The 19,121-nt window shown below is 39.6% G+C and overlaps 1 protein-coding gene across 2 annotated transcripts in view; it reads right to left on the bottom strand.

Moving 5' to 3' along the window:
- Nucleotides 1-19,121, bottom strand: part of vgll4b (vestigial-like family member 4b) — a 47,350-nt gene that overhangs the window by 7,906 nt on the left and 20,323 nt on the right. The window contains exons 1-2 of one of the 2 annotated variants that reach the window (XM_061783787.1): nucleotides 18,731-19,115; nucleotides 9,191-9,407 (exon numbers count right to left, since the gene is read on the bottom strand). In XM_061783787.1, coding sequence (XP_061639771.1) covers nucleotides 9,191-9,407; nucleotides 18,731-18,812 — 299 coding nt within the window. In that variant the 5' untranslated portion in view covers nucleotides 18,813-19,115. Of the gene's footprint in view, nucleotides 1-9,190; nucleotides 9,408-18,730; nucleotides 19,116-19,121 lie in introns of those variants that run through there. The other variant, XM_061783788.1, reaches the window with a different exon arrangement.

Here is a 19,121-nt window from a genome sequence, read left to right as displayed (position 1 = left end):
ACAAAAGACTATGAGCATTTGAGGAATTATTTTTTTCCATATTTATTAATTATTTAATGGGATGGAAGAATGAGTGCATGTTCTAAACTCCTGTTTCCTTGCCAGTGGTGTATTGAGCAGCTTATTGCTGCCTGGTGTGTGTGTTGGCAAACTAGTTGAGTTGATTTCACAGCGCATCTGCTGGTTCCTGACTAGACTAAATTCTTAATGATCAATTACTTGATTATTATAAATATTACCATCCCTAATGTCAGTTGGTAGGTGGAGTTTGGGGACCAGGTACTATTTGCTGAGTATTGACTCACTTTACAAAAAAAAAAAAAAGAAACAGCACGGATAAAGAGACTTGGGAAAGACTAATTAATACTGTACTAAAACTTGTTCAAATCGTATGCAGGGCTTTGTGCTCCCTGAATCTTAATCCTTCAACTTATCAAGACTTTTTGGACAATTCTATGCTTGGCTGGCCACAAAGCAAAATCCATAAAAGGAATGCTTGGATGAATTTGGTGTGGAAAAACTTGATTCCAACACCATCAAGCGCTGTTGGTACAATCAAGAACAGAGATTACAGGCGTGACCCTCTTGTCCAACACCAGGGCGAATCGGAAGAAACATTACGGCTCCTTAGTGTCTCCCAATTTCAGTTCCAGCCAGGTGTTACAATGCTTTAATATAATATAAAAACAATGTTTTCTCCTGTATTTTGTTTCACTTGTTTCAGTTTAAAGCTAAACTTGCAGGGGGGAGGGGAAAAAAAAACACTTCTCCAGGAAAACCCTCCCTATAAATCTTAAAACTGGGCAGATGTTGATATCCTCAGAGAGATCCATGGAGACGGGGAGAGAGGGAATGACACACACAGGAAACATCTGGGAAGAATCAGTGTGTAGAGAAAAGACACAAAAAAAAAAAAAAAGGCTAAAAGAGGGGGCGGATGAAGGCGCAACCGCAGGTTACAACCAGGCCTGAGCTCCACGCGAAGCCACAAAATGGAAATATATAAATATATATAGAAAGTGAGGTACACTGCTGATCCAGAATATGCTTTTTACACCCAAATACAGTTTACTTTCCAGGCTTTAGGCAAATGTTAAAAATATTTGCATACTGAGAGAAAAATATGTCATTATTTTAATTTTCTTCCACTTACAAAAAAAATTTAACTGTAGAATAAAAGTGTTAAGAAGACAATGCTGAATTAATCCAGCCAGCCTTTAACACCATTCCTGACACAACTCGTGTTGCAGCTGTACAACTTCTCTGCACATTTTCACTCGGGCAGCAGAACCGATAGGGATCAAACGTGTTTGCCAGCTAAGTGAGTTGGGGGGGGGGGGGGGCGGCGCAGAAAATCCTTTGTCATCAAAGCTGGGACAAATCGGATACGCGAACCCCAACAAAGATGCAAAGAAAACGTGATTAAATGAACGCACAATGAATAAAAAAAAAAAAAAGGGAACCCACTTGCTTTTGACCAGCTTTGATCATACACACACTTGCTTACTCTCTCTTATTTTCATCTTCCTCCCATTTGGCCCTTGGAGAAACCTCTTGTGAGGACAAGTGAAGAGGTTCCAAGTGAACTACACTACAAAGAAGCCAGATTTCAGGCCTGTGAAGCTGCAGTCTAAGCGTGACCAACAACAAGAAACTCTTGCTAGAACATACGGCAACCAGGTCACTTTTTTCAGGGTACTCCATTTGATTCCCCAATTCAAAACCCATTGGGGGGGGGCAAGAGGGGGAACGAGACAAGAAGCAGCAGCAATGGGGAGGGTTTACAACTGCTGAGTGGCAGCCAGGAGGGCAGGCAGCAGCAAGCTTCCAGCCCGCAGGCTCCTGTGGACGGATAAGGCTTCTTTGTTCCAGACTCCGCCTACCTCCTACATGCCCAGCCACCACATACGGATGCTTAGAAATAAGTTAAAAGGGGGAAAAAAAGGCACAACATATCAAATATTTGCTTCAAATATGTCTGCCTGCTGCTCACTAGAGGGTGTCTCAAAGAATTGGCATGGTTATAAAGTCAATGTAGACTTTCAGCTTTAATTTGTGAAATAATACATTTTTAAAAAATGTAACGTGACATAATTTTTTTTTTTTTAAATGCCATAACTGAAAACACAAACCAAGTTTTAAATGTTTAATGCAGTCTTTTGTGCTACATACAATGCTGCTCACTTCTGTATATACAAAACCGTTCTGAAGTTTGGGGTTACCCAGACAATTTCACATTTTCCATGAAATTACGCGCGCACACACACACACACACACACACACACACACACACACAGCTGTTCAAAGGTTTGGGGGACACAAACAAAATGCAGTTATTACTACATTAAGATTGTCTAGAGTATTTCTGATGTCATAATTTAACATCTTTGTATGCTTAAAGGCACTGAAAACTATTTGAGTCAAATCAAAACTGTACACTACACGACAATGCAGCCTTTATCTGTCTTATGAGTAGTGTGCACTGTATATGTACGTTTGTTCAGACACTTTTGCTTTGTTCTCTCACCAAAGTCTGACTCCCCCCTGACGCTGATGGGCTTGTTGAGATCCAAATGGCTTTGGTGTCATTATTTAAGAACAATGAAGATTAAAAAGTGCAAAAACAGTACATACATGTGTATATATATATATATATATATATATACTGTGTTTTACAATACGCAACTACAACCCCAATTCCAATGAAGTTGGGACGTTGTGTTAAACAAATAAAAACAGAATACAATGATTTGCAAATCATGTTCAACCTATATTAAATTTAATACACTACAAAGACAATATATTTAATGTTCAAACTGATAAACTTTATTGTTTTTAGCAAATAATCATTAACTTAGAATGTTATGGCTGCAACACGTTCCAAAAAAGCTGGGACAGGGTCATGTTTACCACTGTGTTACATCACCTTTTCTTTTAACAGCATTCAATAAATGTTTGGGAACTGAGGACACTAATTGTTGAAGCTTCGTAGGTGGAATTCTTTCCCATTCTTGCTTGATGTACAGCTTCAGCTGTTCAACAGTCCGGGGTCTCCGTTGTTGTATTTTACGCTTCATAATGCGCCACACATTTTCAATGGGAGACAGGTCTGGACTGCAGGCAGGCCAGTATAGTACCCGCACTCTTTTACTACAAAGCCACGCTGTTGTAACACGTGCAGAATGTGGTTTGGCATTGTCTTGCTGAAATAAGCAGGGGCGTCCATGAAAAAGACGTTGCTTGGATGGCAGCATATGTTTCTCCAAAACCTGTATGTACCTTTCAGCATTAATGGTGCCTTCACAGATGTGTAAGTTACCCATGCCATTGGCACTAACACAGCCCCATGCCATCACAGATGCTAGCTTTTGAACTTTGCGTCCATAACAGTCCGGATGGTTCTTTTCCTCTTTGGCCCGGAGGACACGACGTCCACAATTTCCAAAAACAATTTGAAATGTGGACTCGTCGAACCACAGAACACTTTTCCACTTTGCATCAGTCCATCTTAGATGAGCTAGGGCCCAGAGAAGCCGGCGGCGTTTCTGGGTGTTGTTGATAAATGGCTTTTGCTTTGCATAGTAGAGTTTCAAGTTGCACTTACGGATGTAGCGCTGAACTGTATTTACTCACATTGGTTTTCTGAAGTGTTCCTGAGCCCATGCGGTGATATCCTTTACAGATTGGCGGTTTTTGATGCAGTGCCGCCTGAGGGATCGAAGGTCACGGGCATTCAATGTTGGTTTTTGGCCTCGCAGCTTACATGCAGTGATTTCTCCAAATTCTCTGAACCTTTTGATGATATTATGGACCGTAGATGATGAAATCCCTAAATTCCTTGCAATTGTACGTTGAGGAACACTGTCCTTAAACTGTTGGACTATTTTCTCTATGTTCACAAAGAGGTGAACCTCACCCCATCTTTGCTTGTGAATGACTGAACAATTAAGGGAAGCTCCTTTTACACCCAATCATGGCACCCACCTGTTCCAAATTAGCCTGTTCACCTGTGGGATGTTCCAAACAAGTGTTTGATGAGCATTCCTCAACTTTCTCAGTCTTTTTTGCCACCTGTCCCAGCTTTTTTGGAACGTGTTACAGCCATAAAATTCTAAGTTAATGATTATTTGCTAAAAACATTAAAGTTTATCAGTTTGAACATTAAATATATTGTCTTTGTAGTGTATTCAATTAAATATTGGTCAAACATGATTTGCAAAATCATTGTATTCTGTTTTTATTTATCTTGAACACAACGTCCCAATTTCATTGGAATTGGGGTTGTATATTTATGATTTCAGATGTACCAGTGACGAGCAACCAAAGCATCAGAGAGTCTCTGTCGCCGAGATGGACGAGTGAAGTCAATGAACTGGGCGATTGATCTTTTCCAACAGCCTCTCAAAATATCTACTCCTTATGCTTGCCCCTTTCCTCCTCTTTGTGACCTTTCACTTCCTTGACAATCACGCCATGTTTTTGTGGTTCAAGAAAAATAAATAAAATAAAAATGAAAAAAATACTGTACAGTATGTCGTATCTGAACCGGAGCCTCAAAACCCAATAGAGGGTCACAGTCTTTCGTCAGCAGCGCGTTGATAGATTTGCGGTGCTCAATTGCTCGGTGTGTGGTGAAGTGTCACCAACTGGAATTCTTTGTTGCGATGGTCCTTCAGTCACATCGCTCGGTGTGCGGCGGGCCTTAAAAACAATTTGTGACAGACTTGAAAGCTGATAAGACAAAAGGCCTTGTTGTATTTGTTCAGTTTACCGTATGCTGCCTACAGTAATGAAAAAACATGGTGCGAAGTAGACTTGACTGCCTAGTTATGTCTGTGAAAAGTAGAATGTGAATTCCCGTCACATCTATGAGCGGGAAAACACGATGACTGTGCACAAATGCCAAGCTGCACAAGCTAATCCTTTGTTATGTGAGCGGAGTCACAAGACCAGGGAAGAAAAGACCTTTTTCCCATGCCCCCCTTTGAGCAGCACATTGGCTCGACCTGATGTACGACACGATCTGCACGCAATTATTTCCTGTATGTCTTGTGTGAAAGAAATCTCTGAACAGTAACATGCAGGATCATAAACAGCTTTCTGCATTTTAACATTCAAAAGGGTTTTCCTTGCATTAGTGGACTGCCATCATCTATCAAGGATGGCCATTAACAGTGACATGCAATTCCCTCCACAAGATTTGTTTACTAAGAAGCAGCAAGCGTGAAACGTGGCACAGCTCGAGCCATCAGCTCCCTGACATCGCCGCAATAAATAACGATGGCTGTGGTCCCATGACTGACTACAGGGGCCGGCCGGGTCTGCTGCACCCTCGCCTCCACAATCTCTGGAATCTCCACAAGAGGGAATGTGGGGAAAGTGGGCCATGTTATGTGGTAATGAGTTTCTAGGATTTAATAGTTATTAGCAAAACCAAGTTCACAATGCACAGCACTCCTCAGGGTGAAAGGATACAATGTTTGACAAGCAAGAGGGGAAATAATCGATTATAATCTAATTTCTGTGAAAACAAATGTTTAGATTTCTTTTACCGACCAGCCTTACAAAATACACTTGCAGTTTATTTGTCAGATGCTTGGATGCTAGGTTCCATTGTACTTGTTTCCTTTTTTGCTTAAAGAAAAACCAAAACGACTATGACATGCAAACAAATTCAGCTTTTTTTGCCCCCACTTCTGGGATTTACTTGTGATACCAAAGAAACTTTCAAACGTTTCTTTACACCAAGTTTTTACCAGACAATGAAAATAATTGCTTCCTCTCAGGAAAAAAATGGCCATTTTTGAACATGAACTGGATTATCTATACAGTGCAAAAGTGTCGAATAGGGTAAAAAGGCGGCGGTATTGCTGTTATTTTTAAGTCATTATTTCAGTGTAAAGAAATTATACTGGGTGATTTTAGCTCTTTTGAATATCTCTGTTTTTAAGTTAAAGGTGACCCAAAGGTTATTGTTTTAATAATTTATAGTCCTCCAAGATACAATAGAAAATATATGGAGGACTTTTCAGTACTGCTGTCAGTTATTTGTACTGACTACAACTATTTTGTCATAACGGGAGACTGTAACATTCATGTTAACAATATCATGGAAAAACATCTAAAGAACTCTCTGCTATACTAGACACATTTGACCTCTCTCAACATATTAAGTGTCCCACCCACACTCAAAGTCACATATTAGACCTGGTCATCTCCAAGGATGTTGAAGTTCTATCAATTGACATTAAGGATATGGCTATTTCTGACCATTTTTGGGTATTCTTTGAATTACAGATTCTTCCAAAAGTTCAGACAACCTCTGTCTATTAAGAAAAGGTACATAAATAAGAGTACCCCCACTAAGTTTATGGAGACCATTGCTGTGCCACAAACTGTGAATGCTGAGACAGATGATGAACATTTGGATAATTTCACCTGTAAAATCTCAAATGTCATGAATCCTGTCACTCCTATTATAACTAAGACAATCTTGAGGCGACCTAGAACACCATGGAGGAGCACAATGATGGTAAAGACCTCAAAGTTTAGGAAAGAAGAACGTAAGTGGAGAAAAACTAAACTCCAAATTGACTATGACCTCTACAAAGGCTTTGTAATTTTAACCAAGAGTTATTGAGGGCCACTTTTCTGAAATCATCAGTAAGAACTTCAACAATACTCGCACTCTGTTTGCTGTGGTTGACAAGCTCACCCCCGAATCAGATAGCTCCAGAACTCCTAACAGCAGATAAATGCAATGAATTTGCTTGTTGTTTTAGTGAAAAAACACAATCCATCAGGTTAAATATGAGCACAAATCAGCAAAATGATAAAATGATACTACATCTGAAGCCACCCTGGAAAAACTCTATTACCATGTCAGAATTTGATACAGTTGACCAAAAAACTGTAGAGAAAATGGTTCAGCAGCTGAAACCATCTACGAGCTGTCTTCACTCAGTACCATCTGACTTTTTCAAAGCTATTGCGAAGTCAGTGCTAGCTGATTTGCAGCAAATAATCAATTGCTCACTTCAGTCAGGCGAGTTTCCTAAAGTTCTCACAGTAGCTGCCATTAAGCCTCTGCTAAAAAAAAATAGAACGCCGGACACTTCCATGTTAGCAAGCTATAGACCCATCTCAAATCTCCCTTTCATAGCCAAGATTGTTGAGAAAGTTATTTTTAATCAACTCAGCAATTTCTTGAACTTAAATGGACTTTTTGACAAATTTCAATCAGGTTTCCGAACTCATCACAGTACAGAATCTGCTCTTATCAAAGTGCTAAATGATATAAGGTTGAATACTGACTCGGGAAAGGTGTCAATTCTGGTCTTGTTGGACCTCAGTGTGGCTTTTGATACGGTAGATCATAATATACTGCTGAACAGGTTGGAAACGTGGGTAGGACTAAATGGAACAGTCCTTAAATGGTTCAGGTCCTACTTGGAGGAAAGGAGTTATTTTGTAACCATTGGAAGTGTTCAATCTCATCAAATGGCAACGACCTATGGGGTCCCTCAACGGTCAGTTCTTGGACCCCTCCTGTTCAGCCTGTATATGCTACCCTTGGGTCAAATTTTTCAGAACTTTAATTTTGACTATCATAGCTATGCAGATGACACACAGTTATACCTAGCAGTGTCTCCATATGACTACAGTTTAATTGAGGTGGTGTGTCACTGTCTAAAAACAATAACTGGATGAGCCAAAATTTTCTTCAATTAAAACACAACAAAACTGAGATAATTTATTTTCGCAATAAAGAAAAGAGGATTGCTGTTAGTAAATACCTGGAGTCACTCTCTTTAAAAAACAAAGACCAAGTCCGAAACATTGGTCTTCTGATAGATTCCGACCTGACTTTCAACAGTCATATCACATCAACTACTAAAACTGCCTTCTACCATCTCAAGAACATATCCAGAGTGAAGGCTTGCAGGACAAGGAGAAGCTCATCCATGCTTTTATCTCAAGTAGACTTGACTATTGTAATGGTCTTCTGACTGGACTCCCCAAAAAGAACATTAAACAGCTGCAGCTCATTCAGAATGCTGCAGCTGACCAGAAGAAAGAGGTCAGAGCATATTACTCCAATTCTAAAATCTTTACACTGGCTTCCAGTCAGCTTTAGAATAGATTTTAAAGTTCTGCTACTGGTCTATAAATCACTAAACGGTTTAGGTCCTGAATACATGAATGAAATGCTAATGGAATATAAACCCAGTAGGGCTCTGAGATCAACAGACTCAGGTCAAATAGTGGAGCACAGAGTCCAAAGCAAACATGGTGAAGCAGCATTTAGCTATTATGCTGCACACAAATGGAATAAGTTGCCACCAGAAGTGACATCAGCGCCAAGTGTGCATGTTTTTAAGGCCAGGTTAAAAACTCCTCTCTTTTTTCCCATGCTTTTTAGAGCATTTCCACTTTTAAATGATATTCTTGCACTGTACACTGTTTTAATTGTATTTTTATTTTTTTCCTCTTTGTTTTAAATGTTTATAAGCAGTTTTTTTCTTGTTTTTTTAATGCTTTTAATCATGTAAAGCACATTGAGTTACCTTGTGTATGAAATGCGCTATATAAATAGATTTGCTTTGCTTTGCTTATACGGATGAGTGAGTCCGCCAATTTATTTGGTGATTTTGAATGACATGCAGGACAAACATAAGACAATATTAGAGTTGATTTTTGTGGGGGAAGAAATGCACAAAATTAGTTCTTGCACTTAATGTTGGTTTGCTGTTCAGCAGTTTTGTAAGAGAGCCCATTTGCACTGGGAGAAGAAGGGGAAGAAAAAAAAACCTCACAGTATATGGTTATTTTTGGTTTGCGTCAAACCCTTTGTTGTTGAAGAATGGATCTTTTATACATGCGTTTGAGCTTTGAAATATATTAAAATACTGTGATTTACATTGGTTCAATAAAAAAGCAAACGTGCACATATTTTGTCCTTATTTAACAATGGCATTTTTGTCATACCTGTTTAGTAAATGTGCGGTCTTATGTGGCCCCCATGTAGTGCTGATGAAAAATGGTGGCCACCTCAATCATTTACATTACCGATCCCTAAGTTTAAAATATTTAACAGGTTAATAATAAATTGAGCCAGCAAACTGCATGGCTTGGCTAGTGTGATAGAGGGAAGCGATACACGTATGGTATCTTCGCGTCGTGTACTCACAACTGTGCTACGAACAGTCGGCTCATCTTGGCCACGTGCTCGTTGTCGTCCATGTCACTGTCCCCCTGCTCCCCGCTCAGTTTTCTCTTGGTGGGGCTGATGGGTGGCGGGCCTGTTCTGTGGCTGGAGATGGACGATGAAGAGGAGGATGAGGAGGAGGAAGACGAGGACAAGGACAGGGATTGCAGTCGGGGATCTCCTCGCAAGCCTGCTTCTCCTAAGAAAAGGAGGACACAGAAGCATACGTTTTAAGGAAAGTTTATAGTCTCAAACAACTTTTTGCCATTTACAGTGAGCGTTTAGGCAACAGTTGTGTTGAGTTGGTTTACTCCTCCTGAGGAGCAGAGGACTATCAGTTTTGGAAACCTGTGGACGGGTTCTGCGTGTGACTGTTTGTGTGCATTTCTCTGACTGAGTGACTGAGTCCACCCTCCCAGTCCAGAAATGCTACAGAGTAGCTGATGAGTGGGAGCAAAGAAAGAGGAGAATGAGGGAAAAGTACCACTGGCTCCATCTCAGCTCTGGGACTTTCCACTGCTTTGGATTCATGCATCTGCCTGTATTTTCCCAAACAAAAAATACAAGCCGAAGCTCAAAACTCTCCATAACTACTCCCAAAACGGAGACAAACAAAAAGTTTGTTGCTAATGCCACACTCCCGACACGTTACAATATCAAACTGCAGGCTCTTTCACGCGGACAGCCTGCAGAATTGCTGAGTGCTGTAACCGTTACAAAGCTTTCACACAGCATCCTGCAATCAGACAATTAGAAAGGTGACATCATCAGCATTGAAGTTGGGCAACAGCTATGTTGACTTTGTACACCCCTTCTATATAAGTGCAAGAACGGTGAAACAAAAAATGAAAATGTCTGCTTTTTAGTTTTCTGTCAGAAATGGATCAAAACTCCAGTGACATGTAGTGTTTTGTGGTAAATACTGTTTTTTATGATGACATGAATGCAGTGCAAAATCACTTGAAAAGAAATGTTCATGTCTTTGGACCAGTGAACAGTTTAAACCTCTAAAATATCAACTTGAATCATTTGAAAAATGCTACATATGTTTTAATGTCAACAGTTTACAAGTCATAAATCGTTTGCCTAATAGCATAATTGCCGAAGTAATTTTGAATTTACTGTCACAATAGTGAAATTTTTTTTTAATTTTCTTTATGTCTATGTAGATTTTCTCAGTCATCCAGGTTATAGCAATCCGCAAATGTTGGCTCGAGGCAACTGGACTCTTCTGGTTTGTTACATTTGTGGGTCAGGGTTAGGGTGTTCCAAAAACATTTTAAAAAATGACATTGGCAGTTATGCTTTTAGGCTAAGAAAACCTCAAAATAATTGTTCATCTTTGATCAATCTATCAATTTTAGCCTATCAAATATTTGACTAAACAAGAGTGATTCTTCTAAGTATGCCAAATAAACTGGAGAGTGGCCGCATGTGCCGCAGCCTTCGCATGGTCTCTCAAACACTGACACCCCCCCCCCCCCCCCCCCCCCCCCATCTGCCAACTGCCCCCCTCCCTATAGCATGTTCCTGCTCGCCCCACTGTGCACCATGACAACAGGGATAACATCATTATTTTGGGCCAGGCAGATAGATGGCAATAAAAAAGAGAGGAGGCTCGTGACAGCACACCGCCCATTAAGAATGCAGGTAAAGGGGGGGGGGCACTTATCATAAATTCAGGAAGGACACAATGTTTGGATAGGCAAGTGTTTAAAACCAAAATTAATTAAATACAATATATAGTAGAACCTCAAAAGTGGAACAGAATCGGTTCAGCGATGTTGGTTTATTCCCATACTAGGAAAAAAATTATTAATTTATTAGCCATTGTCGTTTCAGCTCCATGCGATTAACATTAGCATCTGCTTGGAAAAGCTTTGGCATTTCTGGATTCAACCGATCCTCATTGTTGTGAACCACACACTTTCCTATGTTGCAGTAAGGTCAACTTCAGGTTCTTTGCTTATTAGGGCTGCAGGTATTGCATAGTTCTAGAATTTGATGATTCTACCAACTATCCCATCGATTAATTGGGTACATTGAAAAAAAATTTTAATCAACAAAATGTGCATGTGAGGTCCAAGTTATTGCCCAGTTGGGGGTCACCATCCTCAAGGTACACACTATATTATTTGTGACTTTGAGTGCGTGTGCTTTTAAAAGGTGGGGCCTGGCATGGTGAGTGACGAGCTAACCAGTAGCTAGTCTGCATGTTGACTGTTGAGTGCCTGGGCGTCAGTTGCCAGCCGAGCCAGTCAGCCGTAGCAGCTCATGTATGAATGTGCTTATTTCACCTTTATTTTGTTACCGTTTGTTCAATAAAGGTATTGAAAATGTACTGGCAGCTATCTTTGACCACTTGTGGGGATTGCAGTACAATATGTTCTAACTAGCGGTGATAGGCTATATTAAATTAGCTGACATCAATACCTTGTGTTGGCGATCGTAGACCACGTACTGTTGCGGTACGTTAGTTCTGCTTTGCAGTAGAAACATGAAATGATCCCAAACTGTGGACATTCTCTGACACACTCTTTCCCGCTGGCTCGCCACCATCGTGTCAACTTATTTCTCCACGGAATGGCGCATGAGTCTGCAGTAATATTAGTCGGTGTGGAAAACTGATCACTGTGAAGATTCAACGCAGAGATTTTGCTTTTTTGGGTAACTGAATTATTCAACTTATTCAATTTATCGTTTCAGCCCTAATGGTGATCATCACACTTTATATGATGATATAGTTTGAATGCCAAGTTTTGCTTAACTTCTCGGTCATATTTTTTCCAGAAACTTTTAGTTGAAATCCAAATTATGCCACTTTTTGGCCGTTCGACTTGTACATTCAAACTTGCTTTTTCATCCATTTTAATAGGAGTAACAATTAAACATATTTATAGTTGTCAGACATGCGCACAGATGACACCAATTTGTAAATGTGACCATATGTGCGAAAATGTACTCGTGGTCACATCTATTCTTCATACAGTACTTCTAATTAGGAACATCAAAAAGATGGTGACATGGTGAGAAATGCTCTTGAGTGGAAGTCAAACTCCTCTCCTCTCTCATTCGATTGGGCCTCCATGATCAAAGTCTATTTTTCTTGACAGAACTTCAAACATCTTGAAATCTGGATGAGATTAGATTACAAACAGAGGTGAACTCGCTCTCTCCTTCTCTCTTTTTTTCCTGCCTCAAGACACTCTAAAATGAGTCCAAGCTTGCCCTGTTATCTCTGTGCTTGTGAGCTTAGTCCTAGGGTAATGCTTTTATTTCACTTATCACTCCAAAGGAAATCTAACACAAATAAAAAATAAAGACTTCCATAAAAGTTCTTTGAAAAGTTCAACAGTGGTTGGATCCCAGGAAAGGAGGGATAGCGACAAGAAGCCATTCGCGAGGAGAATCGACTTGGTGTTACAAAAGCAACAAAACAGTCAAAAAAAAAGGGATGCCTGTGCTTTGCTTATTGTTTTGGATGGGGGATATACCAGTGTACATAATAGCGTTACGGATGCACACATACAAGCCGGTGTCAGTTGATGATTGCCAGGTCAGCATTGTAAATGAGGATCTGTTATCGATAGCCCTACTGGATGAATACTGATAGCCCTAAGTGGATGAAAAAAGGGAGGGAGGCGGGGATGGATGGATAGATGGATAGACTGATAGACAGAGAGATCGATCAAATTTTCGGTCGGCCTGACCGCAATGAAAAAATGCTGGGACTATATAGAGAGGAAAAATGACAACTGTCGAGTTCTTTGCAATTTGTGACCGTGCACGGCTGACTAATGGTCAGGCAGAACAAGGAAGACGTACTGTCCTTGACAATTCCCGATATTGACGACGGGAAATTTCAAATGAAAAGTCTGTGTTTGCAACATAATGTTATTGCCTTCTATGCATTAACTGTCCGGGGGTCTGTTGTATTAGTGCTTTGATTGCTACGCCACTTCACGTATCTTTTGATGTATATTCTTCTTGATGTGATGTTCTGAGCTGGTTCTCCTTTTGAGTAGGTGTCTAAAAGGTTACATAATTCTTTACAGCTGGCTGAACAGAGGGCAAATGAGGGACATGCCGTAGGGCTGGGCGATTAATCAAAATTTAATTGTGATTTCGATTTTGGCTTCTCACGATCAAAAACGATTGTGCAGCGGCGCAGCTTGTGTATGTAAATTCCTACGTTGTAAACGCACCCTGAACCCTCTCAGTGTAGCTTGTAGCAAGCTGTGCCACATGTTCTGCCTTCCCTGAGTGTGTTTTAAGCTGTTTATTGACACCCCAGCTGGAGTTTACTGTAAAACTAAATAAAAAGAATTACTCACATCGAATATTTAAATACAAGACACACATCGTTTTAGAAATTGCTAGCTAATGTTATTAGTCAATGCAAAACCCTATTAACGGGATACCTAATATTAGCATTAGATCATGGGAGGGATTTATCTTCAAATAACGCATAATTAAACAAACTCCGTAGTAACACATACAGACAGACAATATAACAATACTAACGGGCATACATTCTTCCTAATCTGAAAAACGAGTTAAAGTTTTAGTTTTGACTTTCTTCTTCTACTCTTTTTTTAGCTTACTGTAATAGGCAGCTCCATGCATGCATCATGCCAGACTGCCCCCAAGAGGCCAAGGCGCATACAGCAGATACAGTCATGGCTTTGTATAAAAAGGCACAAATGATTTTTTCCCCCCTGACTGTCTGACATGAAATCTAAAAATATAATCTAAAATGTTCCTGTTTTAGATCATTTAGGATTACCAACATTTCTATTTGCTAAGTGCCTGAGTATTGAGAGAAGGTTTTTTTTTAAACAAATATATATCATAGACAATACAGTCACATCAGGCGTACCAATGTTTTTAGCCATGGCTGTATTTATTTATTTATTTTAATTTCTATTTTTTAATATATTATTATTTTACCTGTTACTACGGTAATTTATTTTCTGGCTGTTCTACTAAGTCATATTTAAAGTTGAGTTTTGGTAGTTAAACATATACTATGATTTCAAATCAATGAATAATCATGTTTATTAACTGTGATTTTAATATAAATCAAAATAATCATGATCATTACTTTTCCCATAATTGCCCGGTCCTAACATGCCGGTCTCGTATGATCTGACAAAGTCTCACATGAGTTTGTCAAACCAAAACTTGCAAAGCATATCTTTCAGTCAATTTCTAACATGTTCAAATCTTTGTGACATTAAAATGTTGCTGTTCCACTGTTTATTTTCCAAATATACATCCAAAAGATTCTCAACAATCTTCTTGTGCGCAACATATTAAAGTGTGTACGCTCAAGGGAAACATGTCAGCACAAGGACAGCATCTAACGCCACTCCACCTTATTGTAAGCGTGTTTTAACACGCATAACTCTTCTTTAACTCCAACTATGCCTTTTTTGTCATCTTTTTGTGTCTTATCACGAGGCTTATGTTCTGCTTAAGTCAGCTAGAAGCAACCAAAACAAATAGAATCAACTAATACGGCTGCCGGCAATATACTAACGATTTGTGTGTGAATTATCATGTGAGAGACACCCAGAGGACAGGCACAGACAAAAAAACAACAACTACACTAAAGTCTCCTCCTGTCTCTTCAAGTTGTGTAATTGGATAGAGGGGGTGAAACATGAGAGGGGAGAGAACACAGCGAAACCTTGTGTTTGGATTCATCCGGGGACAGTGGCACTTTTATCCTTTTCACTCGTCGCAGGGTAGAAGAATAAGCCATGACAAGACTGAAAGCTATTGCTATTTCATAGGACAGCGGGACCATTCCGTAATGCTGGTTGACTTCCAAGTTGTTCTCATTTCTTAACGGCCTTGCAAGTGTAAAGAGAAGTTAACCACTGTGTAATAAAGCTCAATTTAAAACTCCTCACTACTTGACAAATGAGAGACAAAAAAAGTTTGTAGGTTTTATTTTTGATTATTTCCATGATAGTCATTATGCTAGTTAAACAGAATAATCTTTATTTTGCCAAGTATGTCCAAAAAACACACAAGGTAGTTGGAGCCACTCTAGTATGACAACAGGCAGTCAATTGACAGAGAACACTTTTGAGACATAAAGACATTGAGAAAAACAGTCACTGAGCAATAAAAGGTTGCTAGTAATCCGGTAATGCAGGTACAATTAGTTATTTTTTTTTATTTTTTTTTGAGAATTGTGCAAAAAGATGCAGAGTCCTCAAGCAATTAGAGCAGTTTGAATGACTAATATAGCAATAGTCCGGTGCAATGACCATTGTGCAAAGGGCGCCAAGACTTCAAGTTAGCATGTGCTTGGTTAAATAATAATTGCTACTTCATGAATCAATCATATTGCGCATTTAGTACTGAGAATCCAAACATTTTCTCAAGTCGCAGTGACTCTCATTTCCTGTTCTATGGAAATGTGCCAAAACACAACCTGAAAGGCTGCCTAACATCTGAATAGGTAGACTGCCACCAGTAGGCCTGTCACGATAATTACTATATCAACTTATCGTTCAATAAATAAAATAGACAATAGTTTTTCCGGACTCGATAAATTGTCATTGTGCTTGGTTAAATGATAATTGCTACTTCCTGAATCAATCATATTGCGCATTTAGTACTGAGAATCCAAACATTTTCTCATGTCGCAGTGACTCCCATTTCCTGTTCTATGGAAATGCGCCAAAACACAACCTGAAAGGCTGCCTAACATCTGAATAGGTAGACTGTCAACAGTTGGCCTGTCACAATAATTACTATATCGACTTATCGTTCAATAAATAATAGACTGTGCATTAGTCCCCAATTAACATAAACACCAGAACGTTAATGGTTTATTAAGCATAAGCTCATTGGCACACGTTATTCAGCCGGTAGTTGATGACAGGGAAGGTATATATGACTAGCAGGTGAAGGGCTCGTTTTCAGTGGACCAACCACACAGTAGCCACAATTACATGGGAGACTTTTTTTGTCATTCCGACTGAAATAATTTTTGATTGAAGATCTCTGGTCAACTGTTTACACGTGACATGATATATTCCCATCGGGTGTATAAATGATGTGCACTACATTTAATCAACGTGACGTGCGCACTTCGTCGTGAACGTCACGTCATTTATCAAGATGGAAGTCCATCATGGCGGCACGGTGCCCGACTGGTTAGAGCGTCTGCCGCACAGTTCTGAGGTGGGGGGTTCAATCCCCGCCTGTGTGGAGTTGGCATGTTCTCCCCGTGCCTGTGTGGGTTTTCTCCGGGCACTCCGGTTTCCTCCCACATCCCAAAAACATGCATGGTAGGTTAATTGACAACTCTAAATTGCCCGTAGGTGTGAATGTGAGTGCGAATGGTTGTTTGTTTGTATGTGCCCTGCGATTGGCTGGCAACCAGTTCAGGGTGTACCCCGCCTCCTGCCTGATGATAGCTGGGATAGGCTCAAGCACCCCCGTGACCCTAGTGAGGAGAAGCGGCGCAGAAAATGGATGGATGGAAGTCCATCATCTATTCAGCACTTTAGTTGGGATTGTTTTTATGTGTGTATTTTTTAAAAACGCTTAATTAAAAACAACGTATAAGTAGTAAAAAACAAGATCTCAGTTGCATACGCGAGCTCCCTTCGGGAGCAGCCATATTTACACCGTGCGTAAAAGATGACGTCACTGCACATTTACGTCGAAATGAAGCATGCGCAGACAGAACTTTACCCAGCTCCCAATGGCGAAAATTTGCTTCTGAACAGTTTGGCAAAAGAAATATTCCACCCCTGTATAACCGAATGAAATTCCATTCGGATTCGGCCTGTTTATTCCGATTGAGGTTTTTATATGGAGCATTTTCATTCGGTTTGGGCTTGTGGACCGATTATAATCCGAATAGAAGGCTCTATGTAAACCAGGCAGCTCTTAATTCTTTATTTCATACACAGGAGGATCCATATCACAAAGTAAAGAAAAACAATTTAATAGAGAAACAAGAAAGAATAACAACAATAATAACAACAACAATACTCATTTAAAAGCAATAAAATAAAATAAATAAGGACGGGCCATATTTTTCATGATTCTAGAGGCATTAAAAAAACAACATTATCATTTATTGTGATAGTTTTGGGGAAAATATATAGTCTTAACATTTTTTTTTTTTATTGTGACAGGCCTCGCCACCAGCCAAGTGATGATCAAGTCATCGATAAAGGTTTAAAAGAGCCAAAAGACACCTCTTACTTCAGAGCCTCATGTGAAAAGAGACAAGAGTGACCACAACAAATCCTGGTAAAGTAGTAACAACCATGTTTTGCCAAATTAGCTTCTGTGATAATCTGCAAAATGTTTTTCAGGCACATAGTTTCAATAGCAAAAGTCCTACTTCTACTTAATTTTATGATGTCACATACAGAACCGAGCTGTATGATTTTAGTACAGCATCAGTAGAAGAGAGAAAAAACAAATATTAGTGGATACCATTTTGGATCTGCTCCCAGGCAGGCTACTTCCATTTGCAAAGCTTCAATACACTTCAACTCTTTGTGTAATAATGCCCACATTCTTTAACAGGTTAAATACACGAAGCCAAACAGCTTCTCAAAGCTACTTTTCCATTTATGCACATAATGATTAGTGTTATACAACTGTTGTTAAATACACAGTGACATACAGCACCCCCACATTTTTTTCTACAATTTTGTGACTATACTCGTTTTCAATCGAATATCAAGCTAATTTCACTTAATTCGTCTGAAAATTATTTATTGACTACTAATAATGCATCTTTGTTTATCGATCGATGCCAGCGACTTATTGTGACAAGCACCAGTCAACTGTTTTGCAGATGATATATAATTAACCTGTGTATCCACTTTTTGTGACATGAGATTTTTTTTTCCCTAATGTAATAATGCCTTGGCTTAATAAACGTTGGGAAACACTGAGGAAAGGACGAAGAAATTAATCAAACTTTATTACTACAATGCTATTTTAATGTTTAACTGCAACGATAAAACGGGGTGGGGGGGCTTGGGGGGGATACTCCTGCAGTTGAAGCCGAGGCTAAGCCTTTTTGCAACTATATTCAAATCAGCGGTTTGACATGACATAGTGGAATAATGTGTGCGAATAATGAAGACAAATGACAGCGGTGAACAAAGTTAAACGCAGTATCAGACGCAGAACGTGACAAAAAGAAGACGTGCGAACAGTTTTTCATAATTAGTCAAAATGACACGAGAAGCTAACGTTAGCTGGGGAGCCGGTGGCGGTGGAGGGCACTATGCTGGATTAGATCTACGCTTATTTCACAACGTAAGGATAGCTCGATGGGAACGCCAAAACAAAAATAATGTAGAAAATATGCGATGCCGTCGACTACAGCGAACTATTGTAATTGTGAAAACGTCGATAAAAGAACAGTAAAGACCACTTGTAAGTTGTAAAAACAAGCAGAAAAACATCGACAAAAACCCACGGCCTCCCCCCTTAAAAAAAAAATAAAATAAAGCTTTCCAAGTTTACCTTCGTAGCAGAGTATGCCAATGTTGTTGTTCATCTTGTCCAGGTACTGGAAGTTCAACAGATCCATTTTCGTCAGGAGCATTTATCGCGGTTTTTTTTCTTCTCCCCTTAACCGACAACAACAAAAATAAGTCAAGTTGCTGCTTCTTCTCTTTTTTTTCAGGCGACAGACAGCTAAGTTAAAAGGCCCAGCCTCTCAACTTTACTCTCCGTAGAAAACAAAACAAAAACAAAAAAGAGAGCGAGAAGAAAACGAAAAATCACCGTGGTAGAAGAAAGAGTGCTTAACAATTGCGTTTTGATGAAGACTTATCAAACGTGTGTATGGATAACAGTTAAGTAGCGCCAGTTCTGCTCACAGCCAGCTGTAAGTAGACTGCACTGACACGCA

This window comes from Phyllopteryx taeniolatus, chromosome 9 (genome assembly GCF_024500385.1).
Source record: "Phyllopteryx taeniolatus isolate TA_2022b chromosome 9, UOR_Ptae_1.2, whole genome shotgun sequence".
NCBI lineage: Eukaryota > Metazoa > Chordata > Actinopteri > Syngnathiformes > Syngnathidae > Phyllopteryx > Phyllopteryx taeniolatus.
This window is presented reverse-complemented; position numbering and strand designations above follow the sequence as displayed.